General features: G+C 35.6%; 1 protein-coding gene across 1 annotated transcript in view; it reads left to right on the forward strand.

The window, feature by feature from the left end:
* LRP6 (LDL receptor related protein 6) overlaps window positions 1–21,287 on the forward strand; it is a 161,863-nt gene that overhangs the window by 57,681 nt on the left and 82,895 nt on the right. Inside the window, exon 3 of the mRNA XM_072766022.1 lies at window positions 9,111–9,308. Coding sequence (XP_072622123.1) covers window positions 9,111–9,308 — 198 coding nt within the window. The remainder of the gene's footprint in view (window positions 1–9,110; window positions 9,309–21,287) is intronic.

Below are 21,287 nucleotides of genomic sequence, written 5' to 3' on the forward strand. Positions count from 1 at the left end.
GTTTTCTTTCTTTTACACCTCATTGTTTCATTGTTTTACACCTCATTGGTGACAAGTACCAAATTTTCATGTTAAGTTGGCTTTTCTGTCTGTCAAAGATTGTTCTCTTTATATCAGTTTTCATTAAGATAATGTTTTAAAGAAGTATATAGATGGAAGGATCAGGATGTAATTTGCCTGATAGTTCTCTGCCAGTCATTCTCATGAATGTTGACATTGGCCCTTATGAGAGGAGTCCCAGTAGATTGAGGGAAGAGCTGTGAAACTTTTGAAACATGCCATTTGTAAGATGTTTGGATGAGAGGAGTTCTAACATATGAGGCTTTGTTGGGAGAAGAGTTGAAGTGACTGTCTAAACTTTAAAGTGATGCTTTTGGGTAGTGTTGGATCTAAAAGTGCATGTTAGTGTTCATAGTTTTAAGTAATAAGAAATCTCTGTTATTTAAACAGAAAGAGCATTTTTTTTTAATACAGTGTTTTGTTTTTTAAAGATTTGTTTATTTATTCATGAGAGACACAGAGAGAGAGGCAGAGACATATGCAGAGGGAGAAGCAGCTTCCCTTCAGGGAGCCCAATGTGGGACTCTATCCCAGGGCCCCAGGGTCACGACCTGAGCCAAAGGCAGACACTCAACCAGTGAGCCACCCAGGCGCCCCAAAAAAGTATTTTTGAAGAGGTTATAGGGTTACTCATAAAATTTCTTAAATTGTAGAAGAAAGAACCAGGCTTGGAATCTGTAGCCACGAACAGTGTTAAAAATCATACCACAGGCCTGGTCCAGTGATGGCACCACTGTTAGGTGGCATATTTACTACTGTTTGTGCTCTCTCACTGACATGAGACAACAGATACTCCTTTTTTTTTTTTTTTAAGATTTTTATTCACGAGAGGCAGAGAGAGAGAGAGAGAGAGAGAGAGAGGCAGAGAAACAGGCAGAGGGAGAAGCAGGCTCCATGCAGGGAGCCTGATGTGGGACTGGATTCCAGGACTCCAGGATCATGCCCTGGGCCAAAGGCAGGCGCTAAACCACTGAGCCACCCAGGGATCCCGAGACAACAGACACTCCTTTTTTTTTTTTTTTTTTGACAACAGACACTCCTAAAGTTGCTTCTAGTGCTTTCTTGCAAAACTGGATTAAAAAAGGGTGAATTAATTCAAACTGGATTTAATTAGCCTTTGCTATTGCCCTCAACCTTACCAGCATGGATTGCTTGTAGTCCTTGCTGCTGCTGCTGTTGCTTCTTTCTCTTCTGCCTCCACTTTCTCTTTTTCTTGGTTTGTCTGACAGGCAAAACCCAAGTCTTATGCCCCTGTCCCAATTGCAGGGGAGATTTAGAAAGTAAATATCTGGTGCTTTCTGTTTCTTTAGTTTCAGGAAGTGCCTCTGCCTCATGAAGTAGAGGCTTCTTTAAACATAGGAAGATTAGGAATATAAGAAGTAGATTAGGTACTAGGTGGCCTCCTAAAATGCCAGGTACCCATGGCAGACATTTTGTGAGTGCATAATCATATGATCTGTGGATATCTTTGCCATGATTTGCATATTGTTTTTTTTTAAGATTTATTTTATTTATGATAGAGAGAGAGAGAGAGAGAGAGGCAGAGACACAGGAGGAGGGAGAAGCAGGCCCCATGCCGGGAGCCCAACGTGGAACTCGGTCCCCGGACTCCAGGACTGCGCCCTGGGCCAAAGGCTAAACCGCTGAGCCACCCAGGGATCCCCTGTATATTGTTTCTATTTTCCCCCCTTTTTAGTGTTGAAAAGAGTGAATGAGGTATGATGGTATAGATATAAAAGAAATAGACAGGAGAACTATAAACTTTGTAACTGGAATGGGCCCAAGGAAAAATCTAAGCCAATCTAAAAAAGAAAATACTAATTGTAAGAATTAATGTTCTTTAGGTAGATGTCATTCTCTGAGAAACCATCTTTACTCCTGATAATGAAACTGAGTTCTACTCCCGTTAGTCCTCATAAAAAAGCTGCTATATAATGTAATGAGCAACACCCTTGTAATGCCCGCAGTAATGATTTCTTTGGCATTTGTCCCTGCTGTATCAGGACAAAGTGCAATTTAGTAAAAGCAGGTAAGATGAGCTTGAAAGGTGAATTGAGGGAATATTTAATGGTGAGGGAAGGATTTTCCTCAAAAACTGATTTATAGATTCCTGTAATATATCAGGCAGTAATTACAGGCATGACCGAAATAATTTTATCTTGAAAAAATAAATTCTCTCCACCAGACCATTAAAAAAAGGCAGTGAACCTGTCTATGTATAGCTTTTAGCTTTGGGTGGTGGGATATCCTAGTATATCCTCAGAGGTGACCTAATAGCAAAACGTGTATAGAATAGACTAATTATGTAGATTTATTAGGTATAAACCAGGTTTAAATTTAGGGAAATATTGTTGCAGTAAAGCTTTCTAAGTATTGCTATAGAAATCTGTACAGTGGGGAACAAAGGAGAGAGTAGTCCATTCCATTTGGGGAGTTATTTCAGGTTGATGTTTTCTAGCTAAGCAGTCGTTTTCCAGGGGAGACAAGGTATGGAAATGGGTAATAGCTTTTAGTAAGTAGGAACACTATGTGCCAGACTCTCGTGCCATTATACATTCAAGAAAACAGCTTGTAACTGGAGCATAGAAGAAGAATAATGATATTCATTAAAATAAAATTCTGCCTTTATTTTTTAAGGATATACTCTGTAATAATAACAGAATGGCCCAAGAGCAGGTAAGTGCAGACCATTATTAAGCATTTGAATGCTGACTGTAAATACACTTGGCATTATATTAGATTGTTTTAGGATAGAGGATACAATAATATATAAAACAGGAACCTGGAATACAGAGGGATGGGAAATGTATAAACAGACTTAGTAATCTATGTGTTTGAAATGTACAGAGAAGAGTGTGCTTGAGAGAGTCATGAAATGCTTCAAGTTACGGTGACATTTGAACTCTTCTGAAGAATCAGGATATTTATCAGAGTATAGGAGGAGGAGAGAGACATTCTAGACAGTTAATAAATCATCTTTATTATACTTAGAGGAGTTCAAAAAACCTATGATTTGTTCAGAAAGAGAATTGTAGATAACAGCAATTTGGGAAAGTGCATAACTTGGAGATATTGGGGGTTCCAGACCACAGCAATAAAGTGAGTATCATAATGAAGTGAGTCAAGTGAACTTTTTGTTTTCCCAGTGCATATAAGGTTAATATTTACATTATCCCGTAGTCTATTAAGTGTGCAGTAGTGTTATGTTTAAACCAACCGTGTATATACCTTAATTTAAAAAATACTTTATTGCTAAAAAATGCTAACCATCATTTGAACTTTGAGTCACTCATAATCACTGATCATAGATCACCATAACAAATATAATAATGATGGGAAGTTGAAATACTGGGAGAATTGCTAAAATGTGACAAACATGAAATGAGCAGATGCTGTTGGAAAATGGTTCCAATAGATGTTCTTGATGCAGTGTTGTCACAAACCTTCAGTTTGTAAAAGGCATAGTATCCGCAAAATGCGATCTAACACAGTATGCTTGTACTATAGCTAGCGTTTTCTTTGATAATAGTAGGGAGTCAAATTAATTTAGTATGTTACTTATTCCCAGGCTTATAAGCTTTATCTTTTAGTAGTGGTATACTATACCAGTGTTATTTCTGAATTAAATATATTCTCTGTATTAGGTCCAGCAGCTTTTAAAAATTAGTCTTAGGGTGGGCGTTTAAGGATCATTCTTAGCAATCTAACTGTCTCCGGGATTGCTAGTTTATACATGTAGAATTCCGTTATGATGGATATTGTCACAGCAAAGATTCTATTTAATATAGCCATCTCCATGTTCTTTCTTGTCCCGCAATAGTAGAATCTTTTTCATCTGGTTACTGTACATTTTCTTTAAAAACAAATCCACTAAAATGCTTTCATTATCTTATTAATCATCACTTATTATTTCAAATATAATACCAACACAAATAAATAGAGAGGAAGCATGGAATTATAGCAGACTTCTTCACAGTTCTTTTTTTCTTTGTAGTTCTATCAGGAAGCAGATACCTTGAATTCTCCAACTTCCTCTTCACTTAAAAGCCCAGTATCCTAACCAAAGTAAGATGAAACTGGTTCAGGGATAGGAAGAGGAAGAATGTATGAATTTTGCTTGCTATCTTTTCTTTTCACTTTCATTAACGTCAGAATTTTTTTCCACTGTTTATAAAATTTCACCTTATATCTGTCATGTGTTCTTTAAATGTGGCATGACTCTTACTGGGGGCTGGTTTGGTTTCTTATGCAGGTTTTTATTGCAGTTTCTTTTACCTTGTTACTATAGTCCACAACTTTCTTTCTTTCTTTTTTTTTTTTTAACTATTAACATCCTTTTAACTTTATTTGCCTTTCCTATCCTACTTTCCTTTAACTTTTACACTAATTTTTCTTTTACTCTATTGACTGGTTCTTTGGATGTAGAAGGAAAAACAATGAGATAAAGATACTCATTTCATCTTTATCTGAAGTCACCATGTTGCCCCTTAAACTCTGTTTAGATTCCATATTTTGTTGAATGACGCCAATATGGGCTCATTCACATTTGCCAACTCAAGAGCCATCCTACTCTCTCATTAATGATTCTTCTCTTACGATCCATCTTTCAGCATTTGTCTTCATTAGTTCTCATCTGGAATATATCAGAAGTTTTGTGCTTTAATTTTCTTTCTCTAATTTCTTCCCCTCTAGTCAAACCCTGTGTTATTACCCGTGATTAACAGGATAATCTTAACCACTTAACTTACTTTTCTGCCTACAGTCTTAAGTACATTCTCACTACCTATAGGTTATGTACTTCAGGCTTCTTTTCACAGCAGAATCGGTCTCTTCTGTGGGACTTCTTTTTTTGCCAGATATATGATGCAGCTCTGCTGATCTTTGTGCTGGTCTTGAATGTGTCATGAATTCTGATGTCTTTTGCATATGCTTTATCTTCTTCCTAGAATGCTGTTTCTCATTTTGGCAGCTCCCTAAATAAAAGGATTGTTCCTCTGGTAAGCTTTTATTGACAACTCTTAACATTTACTAGCTTGACTGAGTATCACTTCCTCGCACTCTCTTAACACCGTGTTCATACATCTCATGCTACATTTATCACTCCTTGTCTAGATCAGGTTTCACAGGGGCAGTTGTTTGCCTTGCTTATTTTTGGGTATTATATCAAGGATGATGCTTGGCTCCTAATAGGTGCTTAATACATTTTTTTTTTTTTTTTAGAAATTGAATAATATCTTGGCAATTTATAAAATACTTTTGTGTTTTCTTTCTGTGTCTCTTTCCCTTCCTATATTAAATTTGTAATGAATTTTTAATTTAAATGTTAATCAAATAACATGGAAATTTTAGTATTTATAGATGAAATTTATTATTTTGCATTTTAAATATTTGAACAAATGAAAATATCCACAAGATTCACTTTAAAATTCTAGATTAAAATTTTTTTTTAAAGATTTTATTTATTTATTCATGAGCGACAGAGAGAGAAAGGCAGAGACATAGGCGGAGGGAAAAGTCGGCTCCTCGTGGGGAGCTTGATGCGGGACTCAATCCCAGGATCCTGGGATCACAACCTGAGCCAAAGGCAGACGCTCCACCATGGAGCCACCCAGGTGCCTCCAAATTCTATATTTTTTTCAGATTCTCATCTTGACAAATGTCTCCGTATCCCTTGTTGTATTTGAAGCCTTTATCCTTGAAGTAACGTGACCTATTTTTAACTATTAAATAATGTGAGAGTTGTTTATTAGCTTTGATAAACAGTGGCATGTAAATAATTTTGTTCCTAAAATTCTTGTTGAGCTAATTAACTTTTTATTTCACAATAAACTAGATACCAAATTCTTACTTATAAGTTTTATGCTTACTTAGGTTAATGACAGTTGTGAGACCTACCTAAACTATATTATACAAAGTAGACACCACCACTTATTGCTGTATCCATCTTGATAGTATACAAATTGCTTATCTTCAGTCCATATGAGTTCTTCATAATTTATATACAAAGTGTGATAAGTTCTATAGCACAGTGAAACATGCTTCAGGAGCACCCAGAAGGGATACCTCTGGGCAAGCTAGGGAAGGCTTCTACAGAAAAGAAGATAATTTTGAATTAGCTTTTAATTATAGTTTCTTGTTTCTTGTTTGTGTTGTAGGCAACTTTATTGATACATAATTTATATGCAGAAAATGCATTTTATTATATTTTATAGTTTGATGTTTTGATAAATGTATATCTACTATTACTCCATCATCTCACTCCAGAAAGCTTAGCCTCTTTTAAGTCAACCTCTGTTTCTACCCTTGTAACTACTGATTTCTATCACTATAGATTAGTTTTGCTGAATCTAGAACTTCATATAATAGAGTCATGAAGTAGGTACTCTTTTGAGTCTGGCTTCTTTTGTTCATCTTGATTTTAAAAATTCATCCTTGTTGAATATAAGATTAGTTGCTTTTTTTGTATTGCTAAGTAGTATTACAATTATACCAGAGTTTGTATATCATCCTATTAATGGATATTTGTGTTGTTTCTAGTTTTTAGCTGTTATGAATAAAGCTGTGAACTTGCATGTACAGTTGTTGAGTGGATATGTTTTTATTTCTCTTGGATAAATCCCTAAAAGTGAAATTGCTGATTAATAGAGTTAAATATACGTTTACCTTTATAAGGAACTGCCAGACTGTTTTCCAAAGTGATTATACTAGTGCTGTAAGGAAGTTCCAGTTGCTTGTCATCACCAACACTTAGTATTGTTAGGCTTTTTTTTTTTAAATGTTAGCCATTCTAGTGAGTGGAGTTAGTATGTTACTATGGTTTTATTTTTTAATTTTTTTGTTACTGTGATTTTAATGTGCATTTCCCTGATGATTGATGAAATTGAGCATCTTCTTATGTGCCAGTTGACTATTCATGTATGTTCTTTTGTGAAGTATCTAGTAAAGAAAGTATTTTATCTCTTAAAAAAATTAAAGTAAAATTTACCTATATTACATTTATACTTTTTTGGGTCAGTATTATTTGGGATAATAGCACTTTCTGATTGTTTGCAGTGGAGAGCACTCCTGTTATTGACAACATTCCTGGACATAGATTTTTCCATTACTTCAAATAAAGTCAGCATCCACTTGCAGGGCCACATACCTGTCAATCTTTAGGGTCTGCCATGTCTGCTCAGGGTAGAACTTTTGTGCCATAAAGCTAGCAGCATGGATGGTGGTACAAGTAACTTCAGGCTGGACTATCACATTTCCTCCTTAGATTTAGTAGATTTTCTTGAATAAATGCTTCTCATTTTGTTGTTTGATCAATTTTCAGAGTCTACTCATTTTTGACCGTCTTATCCTATTTTCTCTTTGGTTTTAGAGAAGATCTTCTCTGTATTCTTTTTAGTTTTCCTCTAGTCTTTTTCTACACTGCAGCTAGTTTCCTCCTCCTTAGCTGCCCCATTCCCCCTACACCTCACAAAGCCAGTCATTTTATGTCTAATCTTAATTAAAAGTCTTCAGGTGTCTTTATGTTGCTCTCAGAATAAAAACCAAAAAAATTTTAACATGATCTAAAATTGTTTGGCTTGGTTTTTTTTTAATCTAGTTTTATCTTACATAAATCTTATTCCCCTGCTCCTTGTTCTGGCTAGTATTATCCTTATTAGCTCTGTGACTTTGAACAGTATGCTAACTTTTTGAGTTTTTTCATCGAAAATACAGTGATGGACAAAAAATGTTTCATAACACTGCTATAAGGCTTAAGGGAGATAATAATCATTAGCACAATGCCTTGTGTTTAGGAAGTGTATTATTCCCTCCCTGATAGTTTCTTCATATAATTTCATTGAGTAAGCAGTTGATGTGAATCAAATACCTGCTTGTTCAAGTGGAATCATTTTAGTATTACCATTCCACCAATATTTGAGTAAAATTTATACCTGAATTTCAATTGTGTTTGAACACATTTATTGAGTACATCATATCTAGTTCATAGCACTCTCATTACCTTTAAAAAAAATATGCCTTTAGGGGTGCCTGTTTGGTTCAGTCAGTTAAGCAAAGCATCCACCTCTTGATCTTGACTCAGGTCTTGATCTCATGGTTGTGAGTTTGAGCCCTGCGTTGGGATGCACACTGGGCATGGAGCCTACTCCAAGAAATATGACACATTAAGAATTTTACCTTTAATAAGGAAAATTTTGTTTTTACCTCTGGGATAAGACTATTAATAATGAACCTCAATTTTTTTATTTTGAAAAAAAATTTCAAACTTGTAGAATAGAAGCAAAAATGGTCAATGAGATCTTATATACCCTAACCACAGTTCAATGATCATATTTAGGAAATTAACATCAGTACATTTCTGTTTATGTTAGTCTCTCATATTTTGCTAGGTTTCCCTATAATGTCTTCATAGCATTTCCCTCAACTGCTCAGTCCAAATCATGCATTTTATGTACTTGTCAATATCTCTTTATTCCTCTCTAATCTTGATTGTTTCTTGGCCTTCCTTTGACTTTTGTTATTGTTGATATTTACAAAGATCAATTGATTTCTAGAATGTTCCTCAATTTGGTTTTCTCCATTTCCTCATAATTTTGTTTAGGTTACGCATTTTTTGGCAGGAATACGATGTAAAAGAATCTGCACAAAATATGGTTTGTGCATCACATACATGACATCAGTTTGGTACCTGTCATTTATGTTAACTTAGATGATTTGCTTAAGATAGTGTTCACCAAGTTTATTTTCTCTAAAATTACCATTTTCTCCTTTGTCCTTAATAAATAATCTGTGGGGAGGTACATTTACACAGTGTAAATACCATTTTTCTCAGTAAACTTTGATCACATAGTTTTTTGCATGCTTAATGATGCGTGCCTGAATCAGTTATTACCATGGTGGTGACAAAAGGTAGATTATTACAATTTTGATGCTTTCTAATGGTTTCAGTTTTAGTGTTCCTGAGAGAGCCTTCTTTTATCTAATAATGAGAATTATAAAGTACTTGGCTGTTAACCTGGTTAAATCATGGGTTTATTTGTTTATCTGGTTTTTAGGTTCATGTACTGGACAGACTGGGGAGAAGTACCAAAGATAGAACGTGCTGGAATGGATGGTTCAAGTCGCTTCGTTATAATAAACACTGAAATTTACTGGCCAAATGGACTGACTTTGGATTATGAGGAACAGAAGCTTTACTGGGCAGATGCAAAACTCAATTTCATCCACAAATCAAATCTGGATGGAACAAATCGGTAAGATTGCCTCATAAATTTATTTTTAAGCTTTAAGTAAACATCATGATGTTTTGATATCATTATCAAATTATAAAGCCTAGTTTTATTAAGAAGAAATTAACGTTTTTGTTGGCTGAGTGTCAAAGAGGAAGAAGAATAGACTTTTAGCTTGTTCTTAAAAGAAGGTAACTACATTTTCATCTATCTTGGTAGGAATTAGAATTTACAAACTGTATTTTCTTTTTATTCTGAGCTAATTTAGTTCTTCAGTGATTCTCAAACAGGAATAGTATTTCTGCTCTCTCCCAGAGTGGGGAAATTTTGGTTAACAAGGACTGGGAGTGCTGCTGGCATTTTAGTTTTAGCTTATGGGAGATGAGAGATGCTAAACATCCTGCATTGTGCTGGACACCCAGCACAACAGTCCTACTACTCAGAATTATCCATAGAGCCCCCAGGTGCTGCTCAGGGAAGCTCATTTGATACATCTGTAGACTAGGAAAGGGCCAGATGGTAAATATTTTTGGCTTTGTCGGTCATATGATCTCTGTTGCAACTACTTACTTCTGCTGTTGTGGTGTGAAAGCAGCTGCAGATAATATATAAGGGAAGGGGAAAGCTGTGTTTTGTAAAGCTTTATTTACAAAACATGCTAAGTCAGTGGGCTCTAGTTTGCTGACCCCAGGACTAGGAAAAAATCTGAATGCATGTGGCATACCGGTATTCAAGGAAGACAAAGTTATGATATCTAAACATAGAAATTTCTAGTCAGATCTTGTGCAGAATTTTAAGGATACTGTCTATTTATGTTCTTGTGTTTGAATGATTATTTTGGTTTCTAGTGGTCTCATTCTTAAGATTTCAGCAGAAACAGAGAGCCTTAGGTTGTTGAAGGAATTTTTTCCCAAGTGTAAACATTTGTGAGTTATCTGAACTTTGAATCAGGAAGCATTTAGAAGTACTGAAAATCATGAAAGATTTAAATAATTTATTAAAATAAAGTTTTTGTAATTATGGAGTTGGAGTAATTTTTTTTTTGCTTTGTTTTAAAAAAGGATGAAATGACTTACAACAAGATGGTTTACAAATAAGTAGAAATAAGTCAAGAGAAGTATATAATGAATATAAAAACATAATTGCTTTGTTTGAACTTCAGTTTTGGCTTTAAGAGGGATGGTAGGAGGTAAATCTGGCCATGTCATTGTTTTTTTGACGTCCTCAGAATACTTACACAAAAACTAATGAAACTAGATAGCAAATCCAAAAACATACCATAAAACTAACCTCAGGCATCCAGAAATAAGAGCAGGTAAGAGCAGACCACTAACAGCCACGAGACCTAGTATTACTATTTGTGCAAGAGTAAGCAGAGAGAGTTGAGTGAGGTATTTTATAGAACATAAAAGCAGGCCTCCAAAATAGCCTAAACTATTTAGTAGACAATGTGGTGGACTATATTAAGAGTAGCAGCTGAAATGAGGTAGTGGGGGCGGGGGTTGCCCACTCTAGTATCAGACAAGTACGGTATGTTCATGGTAAAGACAGGTTACAGCAATCTGGCTCCAAAGAATTCTTGAAATGGAGCTGCTAGAGTTCTCTATCAGTACAGGGTTACTGCAGTGAGTAGAAACACAATTGAATACAATAGTAGCATCAAAATTGAGCAGAACAGGGGAAATTAGAGGATCAAAAGAGGAAGAAAAGAGAAGATTCAGATAAGGATAGGCAGAGAAACAGCTGAGAGTTCTCAGGATGCCACCATATTGTTTAACATTACATGAAAACAACAGAAGAGTGAATTCTGTAAAGTTAGAAAAACTACCTTTAACACCACTTTCTAAAAATCCAGGAAAATTAATTTCCTGTAAATGTTAGAAACACAACAGTCAAGGTAAAAATCCCATTTAAGGTTATTATAAAGAACATCTTACATTTATAACAGTATTTTAAGCTAATAATAATTTTTAAAAAATATTTTATTCATTTATTCATGAGAGAGGCAGAGACACAGGCAGAGGGAGAAGCAGGCTCCATGCAGGGAGCCTGATGTGGGACTTGATCCCAGGACCCCTGGACCATGACCTGAGCTGAAGGCAGATGCTTAACAACTGAGCCACCCAGGTGTCCCTAATAACAATTTCTAATGCATCTTAAGCTTTATAGTTTTTACTGTCCCTCCCACATTTATTGTTTCTGATGTCACAATTTAAATCTTTTTACCTTGTTTATCCATTAACACATTATAGTCATTTTACTATTATTTTTTAAATTTCATAAGATTTATAAGTGATTTACCCACCAGTATTACAAAATTAGAGTATTCTGAATTTAACCATAGATTTACTTTTTTACCAGTATACTTTCATGCTTTCTTATTAGCACTCTTGTTTCAGCTTGGGGAAGTCCCCTGAACATTTCTTGTAAGGTTAGTCTGACAGTGGTAACTCCTTCAGTTTTTCCTTGTCTAGAAAATTGTTTATTTCTCTTTCCATTCATGGTGGGTAGAGTATTCTTGGTTGGCAGCTACCACCCTCCCACCTCTGCACTTTGATTATATCTTGCCACCCCTTCTAGCCTCCAAAGTTTCTGCTGAAAAATAGGCTCATGGTCTTTTTTTTTTTTTAGGCTCATGGTCTTAAGGGGTTTCCCTTGTGTGAATCAAGTTCTTTTTCTTCTTGTTGCTTTTAAGATACTTTTTGTTTTTAACTTTTGGCAATTAAATTATAATGTGTCTTGGTATGGATTTTTTGGGGGATTCACCTTATTTGAAAGTTTATGGGCTTCCTGTATCTGGATGTCTGTTTTTTTCCCCAGGGTAGGACATTTTCTTTCCGTAAATTTTCTGCAAAACTTTTGCTTTATCTTCTCCTTCTGGGACCCTTATCATGCCTGTGGGGGTCCACTTGATGGTCTCCTAAAAGTCCCTTAAGCTGTCTTCATTTTTATTCTTTTTTCTTTCTGCTTCTTTAGATGAATTCTTTTGCCCCGTCTGAATTTGCTGATACTTTCTTCCCCTTGATCTAGTCTGTTGAACCTCTCTATTGAATTTTTCAGTTTAGTTATTGTATTCTTTAGGTCTCTGATTTTTGTTGGTACTTTCCTGTATTTTCTGTCTCTTTTTTTGAAATTCTCACTTTGTTCATGCATTATTCTGCTCACCTTGGTAAGCATCTTTATAACTGTTATTTTGAACTCTTTATCAGGTAAATCATGTATCTTTGTTTCACTAAGATCTATTTGTGGAGTTTTATCTTGCTCTTTTGTTTGGAACATGTTCTGTTTTTTCATTTTTCTTGACTCTGTATTGGTTTCTACACATTAGATAAAAAAATTCCTTTCTCAGTCTTGATGGAATGGTTTTCTGTAGGGGATGAACTTTTTCAGCAGCCTGGCCTGAGTTCTTGGTTGTCACTCAAACTTTTGTGATTGCCCAAACTGCCTTCTTTATTCTTAGTGGCTCCCAGTAGTTGAGGGTGTGCCAAGATTTGTCAAATGTTCTAAAGGGGAGGAGCACCTAGATGCAGGTTGATTGGAAGCTGGATCTCTCCTGTGGTAGCTGGGAAAGTATGTATTTAGGGGCCTTCCAGGGAGAGACTTAGAGATTGACATTTTTGCCTGCTCCCTCTGCACTGGACCCAGGTATACAGCCACTGAAGATGTTGCTGTTTTACCCATTAAGAACTACTTCATTGCTATAGTCCTGTGCAATTTAGGAATGCAAGCCCCATAGGCTTTCAGAGACAGGTGATACAGAGGCCCTTCCTTTAGGTGGCATCTATAAACCTGGTGCATCAGGTATATGTATAAATTAATTGTGTGGAGGTAGTGGAAATTTGGGGTGGGGTAGACAGAAAGGGCAGACATGGTATCTGAAGATTTCCCTCATCTCCTGGGAGGATTGCTCACAGCCCCTGGATGTCTGCTAAATTAGAAACCTGACCTCAGGCTGCTTTCAGGGAAATAGATTTCCTACAGGGAAATATTGGGCCATGGGTGACTCTATTTCCTCTGTGCTGAATCCTGCTGGGATTGATGTCTTACGTAAGCCTCTTGGTAATAACCAAAAGCCAAAAAAAATCTGTATGTACAGAAAAGTTTAATAAGAATCTAAGCATACTACAACAGAAATTCAGATCACAAAATAAGAGAGCAAGAGAAGAACAAAGAAACAAATGGAATACAAAACAGCCAGAAAACAATGAACTAAATGGCAGTATTTAAGTCTATATGTCTCAATAACTACTTAATATAGAAATGGACTAAATTCTTTAATGAAAACACATTGACTGGCAGAATGGATAAAAACACAAGACTCACTAGTTTCTGCCTGCCTACAAGAGACTCCCTTTAGCTTTAAAGAGAATGCACACTCTGAAAGTGAAGGGATGAAAAGATACATGTGAATGGAAACCCAAAGAAAGCAGGGGTAACTATACTCAAATCACACAAAATACACTTTAGCCACAGACTGTAACAAGAGACAAATATTTATTATGTAATGATAATGAGGGTAGTCCAACAAGAGGCTATAATTTTGTAAATATTCATACACTCAACATCAGAGTGCCTAAATAATGTAAAGCCAGTATTAACAGATTTGAAGAGAGACATAGAAAGTAATGCAACAATAATAGGGGGCTTCAATACCCCACTTTAAACAACAAATAGATCACATAGGCAGAAAATCAGTAAGGAAACACTGGCCTTAAATTACCTGTTAGGCCAGGTAGACTTAAGAGACATTTAAAAACACTCCACTCCATCCAATATTACTAGAACACACATTTTTCTCCAGTGCATATGAAATATTCTCCAGCATAGATCATATGTTAGTCCACAGACAAGTCTTAATAAATTTAAGAAGATTGAAATCATATCAGGCATTTTTTTCTGATCACAGTGGTATGAAAGAAGAAATCAGGTACAAGAAGAAAAGTGGAAAATTATCATCTTATACCTGTTAGAATGGCTGTTTTGAAAAAGACAAGAAATAAGTGTTGGGGGCAGACCCCATGGCACAGCAGCTTCCTGCATGGAGCCTGCTCCTCTCTCTGCCCGTGTCTCTGCCTCTCTCTCTCTCTCTCTCTCTCTTTCTCTCTGAATAAATAAATAAAAAATCTTAAAAAAAACAAAAGAAGTAAGTGTTGGCAAGGAGTGGAGAAAAGGGAACTCTTGGCCGTATTGGTGAGAATGTAAACTGCCACAGCCACTGTGGAAAACAATATGGAGGTTCCTCAAAAAACAAAACAAAACAGAACTACTGTGTGATCCGGCATTTCTACTTTTGGGTATCTGAAGAAAACAGAAACACTGACTTAAAAATACATGTGTACCCCCATGCTCTTTGCAGCATTATTTATAATAGCTAATGAAAACAACCTAAGTGTCCTTTGATAGATGAATGGATTAAAAAAATGTGAACTCCAAAAAAAAATATTATTCAGTTATAAGAAAGAATGAAATCTTACCACCTGAAAGAACATGGATGGACCTTAAGGGCATTAGACTAAGTGAAAGAAGTTAGAGAAAGACAAATACTGAACTCACTTGTATGTAGAATCTAAAACAAAAGCAAAAAACAAAAAACCCTGCAAAACCACCAGGCTCATAGACACAGAGAACAGAATGATGGTTGCCAGAGGCAGGGATGAGTGAAAAGGGAGTCAAAAGGAAAAGGTAGAAAGTTTAATTATAAAATAAATAAGTCAGGGGGATGTAACGTACAGCATGGCAATTATAGTTAATAACACTGTATTGCATACTTGAAAGTTATTAAGAATAAATCTTAAATGTTCTCTTTATATGAAAAATACTCTATGGTGATGGATGTTAACTAGACTTACTGTAATGATCATTTTGAAATATATACAGATATCAAATGCTTATATTGTACACCTGAAATTAATATAATGTATGTTAGTTATTCCTTAATACAAAAATAGGAAAATTTACAGACATACAGTGATAAAACAAGATCTTCTGAATAATCTGTAGGTCAAGGAAGAAATCAAAGGGGAAATAAAGAAATAACTGAGACAAATGAAAATAAAAATGCAATATTCCATCACTTATGGGATACAACAAAAGCAGTTCTAAGAGGGAAGTTAATAGAAATAAATGCCTACATTAAGAAACAAAAGGTCTCAAACAACCTAAATTTATACCTCAAAGAACTAGATAAAGAAGAACAGACTAAGCCCAGAGTTGCCAGAAAGAAGGAAATACCAAAGAATCAGAGTGGAAATTCATGAAATAGAGACTATAAAAACAATAGAAAAAAAATCTGTCTAATCAAGAGTACTTTTTGGAGAGAAGAACAAAATAGACAAACCTTTAGCTAGACTTAAGAAAAAAGAAGACTGAAATAAAATCAGAAATGAAAGAGGAGACATTACAGCTGGTACCACACAAATACAAAGGATCAGAAGATACTACTATGAACAAGTATACACCAACAAATTGAACAACCTAAAAGAAATGGCTAAGTTCCTAGAAACATATGACCTGTTAAGACTGAATCATAAAGAAATAGGAAATCTGAATACACCAATTACTTATAAGGAGATTGAATTACTTATAAGGAGTAATTCAAAACCTGCAACAAACAGAAGTCTAGGACCAGACTGGTTCACAGGTGAACTCTACCAAGCACTTGAAAAAGAATTGATACCAACCAACCCTTCTTAGAATCTTACACAAAATAGAAGAGGAAACACATATTTTATGAGCTTATATTACCCTGATAGGAAAGCCAGACAAGGAAGTACAAGGAAAAAAATACTACAGATCAGTCTTTCTTTCTTTCTTTCTTTCTTTCTTTCTTTCTTTCTTTCTTTCTTTTTCTTTTCTTTTCTTTTCTTTTCTTTTCTTTTCTTTTCTTTTCTTTTCTTTTCTTTTCTTTTCTTTTCTTTCTTTTCTTTTTCTTTTTTAAAGATGTTATTTATTTATTCATGAGAGACACTGGGAGAGGCAGAGACATAGCTAATGAAGAGACATTCTTTCTTTTTTCTTTCTTTTTCTTTTCTTTTCTTTTCTTTTCTTTTCTTTTCTTTTCTTTTCTTTTCTTTTCTTTTCTTTTCTTTCTTTTCTTTTTCTTTTTTAAAGATGTTATTTATTTATTCATGAGAGACACTGGGAGAGGCAGAGACATAGGCAGAGGGAGAAGCAGGCTTCATGCAGGGAGCCCGATATGGGACTTGATTCTGGGACTCCGGGATCATGCCCTGAGCCGAAGGCAGACATTCAACTGCTGAGCCACCCAGGCATCCCCGTATAAGCCTTGAAATGTGGTTTTAAGTGTCAGTTGCTTTTGGACACAGATAACACAAGGGTCTTACATACGTTTCCTAATATACATTAATACTCCTAAACACTGTCACTGCAGAAGGTATATTACCTTTAAGATTGTTATATGCTTTGTGAGATGTAAAATGTATAGTTCTTTCATCTCCAATTGCAACATTGGGAGGACTGCAATGTTTATTTTTTAAGAAAAAAATTATCAAAGGGCATCTGAGTGGCTCATTTGGTTAAACATCTGACTCTTGATCTCAGCTCAGGTCTTGATGTCAAGTTGTGAGTTCAAGCCCTGTGTTGGGCTCCATGCTTACTTAAAAAATACTTGTAGATTTTTGATAAATGCAGTACAATAAGTATATTTTGTCTTCCTTATGATTTTCTGAGTAACATTTTCTTTTTCTAGCTTACTTTATTGTAAGAATATAATATATAATATACAAAGCATTTGTAAATTGGCTCTTTATGTTATCAGTAATGTATCTCATCAATAGTAGGCTTTTTTATTGGTAGTTAAGTTTTTGGGGAGTTAAAAGTTATGTGTGGGTTTTCCACTGCTTTGGGGATCAGTGCCCTTAAACCCTGCATTGTCAAGTGTCAGCTGTATTGTTAAGGTAGCATTTCTCCCTAAATTGATCTAGAGATTCAACAGTCTCAACAAAAATTCCAAAGGAGTTTTTGAATGTGTGCGCATGCATACTTTTTTATATGACAAATTGAATCTAAAATTGGTATGGGAATGCCTAGAACCTAGTAAAATACTTCAATTGATTTTATGAAGGTAAAAAAATGTATGACATCTTTCAACTTGATTTCAAGATTTACCATAAAGTTAGAGTAATTAAAATAATGAGGTATATTAAATCTAAGGATAGAGACCAATGAAATAAAATAGAGTTCAGAATCAGGAGCACAAACCCTATGGCCCAGCAATTGCATTACTAGGTATTTACCCCAAAGATACAGATGTAGTGAAACAACGGGACACCTACACCCCAATGTTCATAGGTGTAATGTCCACAATAGCCAAACTGTGGAAGGAGCCGTGATGTCCTTCGACAGATGAATGGATAAAGATGATGTGGTATATAAACACAATGGAATATTATTCAGCCATCAGAAGGGACGAATACCTACCATTTACTTAGACGTGGATGGAACTGGAGGGTGTTATGCTGAGTGAAATAAGTCAATTGGAGAAAGACAGTTATCATATGGTTTCACTCATACATGGAATATAAGAAATAGTGAAAGGGCAGCCCTGGTGGCTCAGCGGTTTACCGCCGCCTTCAGCCCAGGATGTGATCCTGGAGACCCGGGATCAAGTCCCATGTCGGGCTCCCGGCATGGAGCCTGTTTCTCCTTCTGCTTCTCCCTCTGCTTGTGTTTCTGCCTCTCTCTCTCTCTCTCTCTCTCTCTCTCTTTCTGATGAATGAATAAATAAAATCTTAAAAAAAAAAGAAATAGTGAAAGGGACTACGAGGGAAAGGAGGAAAAATGGGGAAAAATTAGAGAGGAAGACAAACCATGAGAGACTCCTAACTCTGGGAAACAAAGGGCTCCAGAAGGGGAGGAAGGTGGGGGTATGGGGTAACTGGGTGATGGGCACTAAGGAGGGCACATTGATGGGATGAGCACTGGGTGTTTTATGTTGGCAAATTGAATTTGAATAGTAAAAAAAAAAGAAACAGGAACACATAGAGTTAACTGATTTTAAAGTAGGTATCAAGGGTGTAAATATGCTGTTTTAACCTGCCTTCACAGACACTAAAGAAAAATAATAAGCTTTTAACATCTTGGGGGAACAATAAAAACTCTCTGTGGAAAATAATTCCTAATGACTAGGCTCAGGTTTTTAAGTTATTAAAGAACACTTTGTTTTGTCAGTGTTACTCATCTGCAGTAGGAAATGTGGGGGAATGGTTGGAGGCAAGTCTAGGAGGATGAATAGGAGGCAGATCATGTGGGTCTAGTATTCTAAGATAGGCATTTGAATTTTATCCTGAAAAGTAGGAGTCATTGGAGATTTTCAAGTAGCAAACTGACCTGGCTGGATTTACCTTTTAGAAATCCCAATTTGATAGTTGTATAGAAAATGGTTTGAAGGGCCCTTGGGTGGCTCAGTGGGTTGAGTGTCTTTGGCTTGGGTCATGGTCCCACGGTCCTGATATCAAGCCCTGCTTTGGGTTCTCTGCTCATTGAAGAGCCTCCTTCTCCGTTTCCATCTGCTGCTCACCCTGCTTATGCGTGCGCTCTCTGTCAAATAAATCTTTAAAAAAAAGGAAAAAATATGGTTTGAAGATAATTTGTATTTAGTTCACTCTCTTGAATCTTCCAGTAAGTCATCATTATTCTCCGGTGAAGTACAAACTCTTCATTGCGACTTAAATGATCTAATTCCTTTATCTCATTTTAGAAAAATGTTCTCACATTTCTTCCCTTTAGGATTGCCCATTATGCTCCAATCCTAATAAACTACCTGTAACTTTCTGAAGATATATCTATGATGACTCTTTTTTCTGCTTTGAGTGGCTGGTTAGATTAAAGTGCCATTCATTTGAGATGGATTTAGAAAAGTAGGATAGATTGTTTTTTCTTAACTTTTTTCTTTCTTTTCTTTAATGTAGGAAGAGGACGAAGTTGAGTTCAGCTTTGGACTTACTTGCAGTTGAGTTGCTTAAAGAAAACTATGGTTATGAAGTCTGGAGAGCTTTGGATATATGAGCCTGTAGCTCAGCAGAGCAGTTTCACAGGGAGATACAGATTTATAGTCATTATCAAGTTAATGGTTATTAAAGCCATGAACTATAGACATAGGCAAATTTTGCATCAGTGCCAGAGACTTAGGCAAAGATAACAACAACATACCAGAAACCTTGAAGAATTTCTGCAGGGTTCAAGATTGAAGAATGTCCCAGTCTGACTGAGCTGTTGTGAGATTAACCATACCTTTTGCCAGGGTTTGGGTTTCAGGAAACCCCTCTGACCTAGGCAGATTGACTTGATTCATCACCTACTGAGCTTGTGAAGAATCTGCTTCCCAAAGAAACAAGTTGAAGAGATTTACCCAGATAAACAATAATAACCACAACTCTTCAGAGGTGATGGCTAGAGGAGAGGGTTATGAGGAGGAGGAGGGGTGGGCTAGGGTGAAAGGTCGGCCTCATCTGGATTCTATTAGCACTTCTGGGAAACATACCTGGTACTGAAGGATACATATATTATGGCAACCATACTTGACATGATTAAGTATGTTATACAATGAGCAGAGGTATAGTTAAAGCTGGCTGTGAATGAGCACAGTGGTGTCAGAGAATAAGCAGACTCATGGTATTAACAGAATTCTTGGTGCTACCAGAAACATGAAAAAAAAAAAAAAAAGAATATGCTATTCTTGTTAGCCTTAAATCTTTCCAATGTGATTTGATTTCCAATTTGACTGCAAATTGAAAATTTATTGTAAATAAAGTCTTAATCTGAAAGCCTCGACCAGGAATTTATAGACTGTAACGGAATTGATTTCAACTTCCAATAAAGTACAGGCTTCCCTCTGATATACAAGAAAACAGGGAAAACAAATGAATGACCCATATTAAGGAATCAGAGCAAATATCTTCTTGTAATCTCCTGTAAGAGAGAGGAGAAAAAAAATTATCAAAGTTCAAGAGGACATAATATACATGCAAATAGAGTAAGTAGTATGAATGAATACATTTGAGATCAGTAAAAATGGTGATAATAAAGAGCATGATTGTTTAAAACAGTTTAAGGAGTGAGGGCTAGATAGATGAGTTAAAAAAAAAGTGAAATGGAATTTAACCTTGAGAAATTCTCCCACAACTTAGAGAAGCAAAGATGAGAAAAATAGAAGAAAAGATGCAAGATCTGGAGGTTGATGCAGGGGTTGTTCATGTGTTACATTACTGCAACAGAAAGACATAAGATATACAAGGAATCAAAATAAACTCTTTCCATTGCTCTTTCTGAAAAAGTTATTTGATATGCTTCAAAATTAAAATGTAGAGCTTGAGTGAGGAAGGCAGATAATTAAATTGTATTAAACATGGAGTTAAATCTAGTAATTGCTGTTAATGTGCTTTTAAAATTTGATGTGACCATGAGATATTCTGAAATAGAAGATAAAAAAGTGTATAATAATTATGTCAATATCAGGTGTTATCAGTAAAAAATGAGAAATGATGGTGAAATGCTTAGATGAGGAAGAAGAGCATGCAGGAGTAAAACCATCTTAACATCTTACTTATACATGGGGCTATCAGTAGATACTGCCTTATTCTTGCAGTTGCTAGTTACCTAACTTGGATCAAATATGATTTAAAAACATAAGGGTAATTAAAATTGAGTAAAACAGGTTGTATAATTCTCCAGATTCCTAGAGACATAAAAGGAGCATATAAACTCAATCTAGGGGGAAAAGTCTATGAAAAGGGGGAGAGGGAGAGAGAAAGAAACAGTAAAAATGGACAGTATAAGAAAGAGTAGGATTCAGCAGTTACGGTGTTAAATATAAATGCAAGATACAGATACTATAATATGAATGTTGAACAGTATCTGTTTTCAATCATCCTGCCCTATTGTAAAACATTTAAGTTGTAATTTTTTACTTCTATAAATATTGTTGGAATGAAGGGGAGCCTTATGAATGAGTCTGCATCTTTGATTACATCCTGAGAATTAATT

The sequence above is a fragment of the Vulpes vulpes genome, chromosome 8, assembly GCF_048418805.1.
Source record: "Vulpes vulpes isolate BD-2025 chromosome 8, VulVul3, whole genome shotgun sequence".
NCBI classification, from domain to species: domain Eukaryota; kingdom Metazoa; phylum Chordata; class Mammalia; order Carnivora; family Canidae; genus Vulpes; species Vulpes vulpes.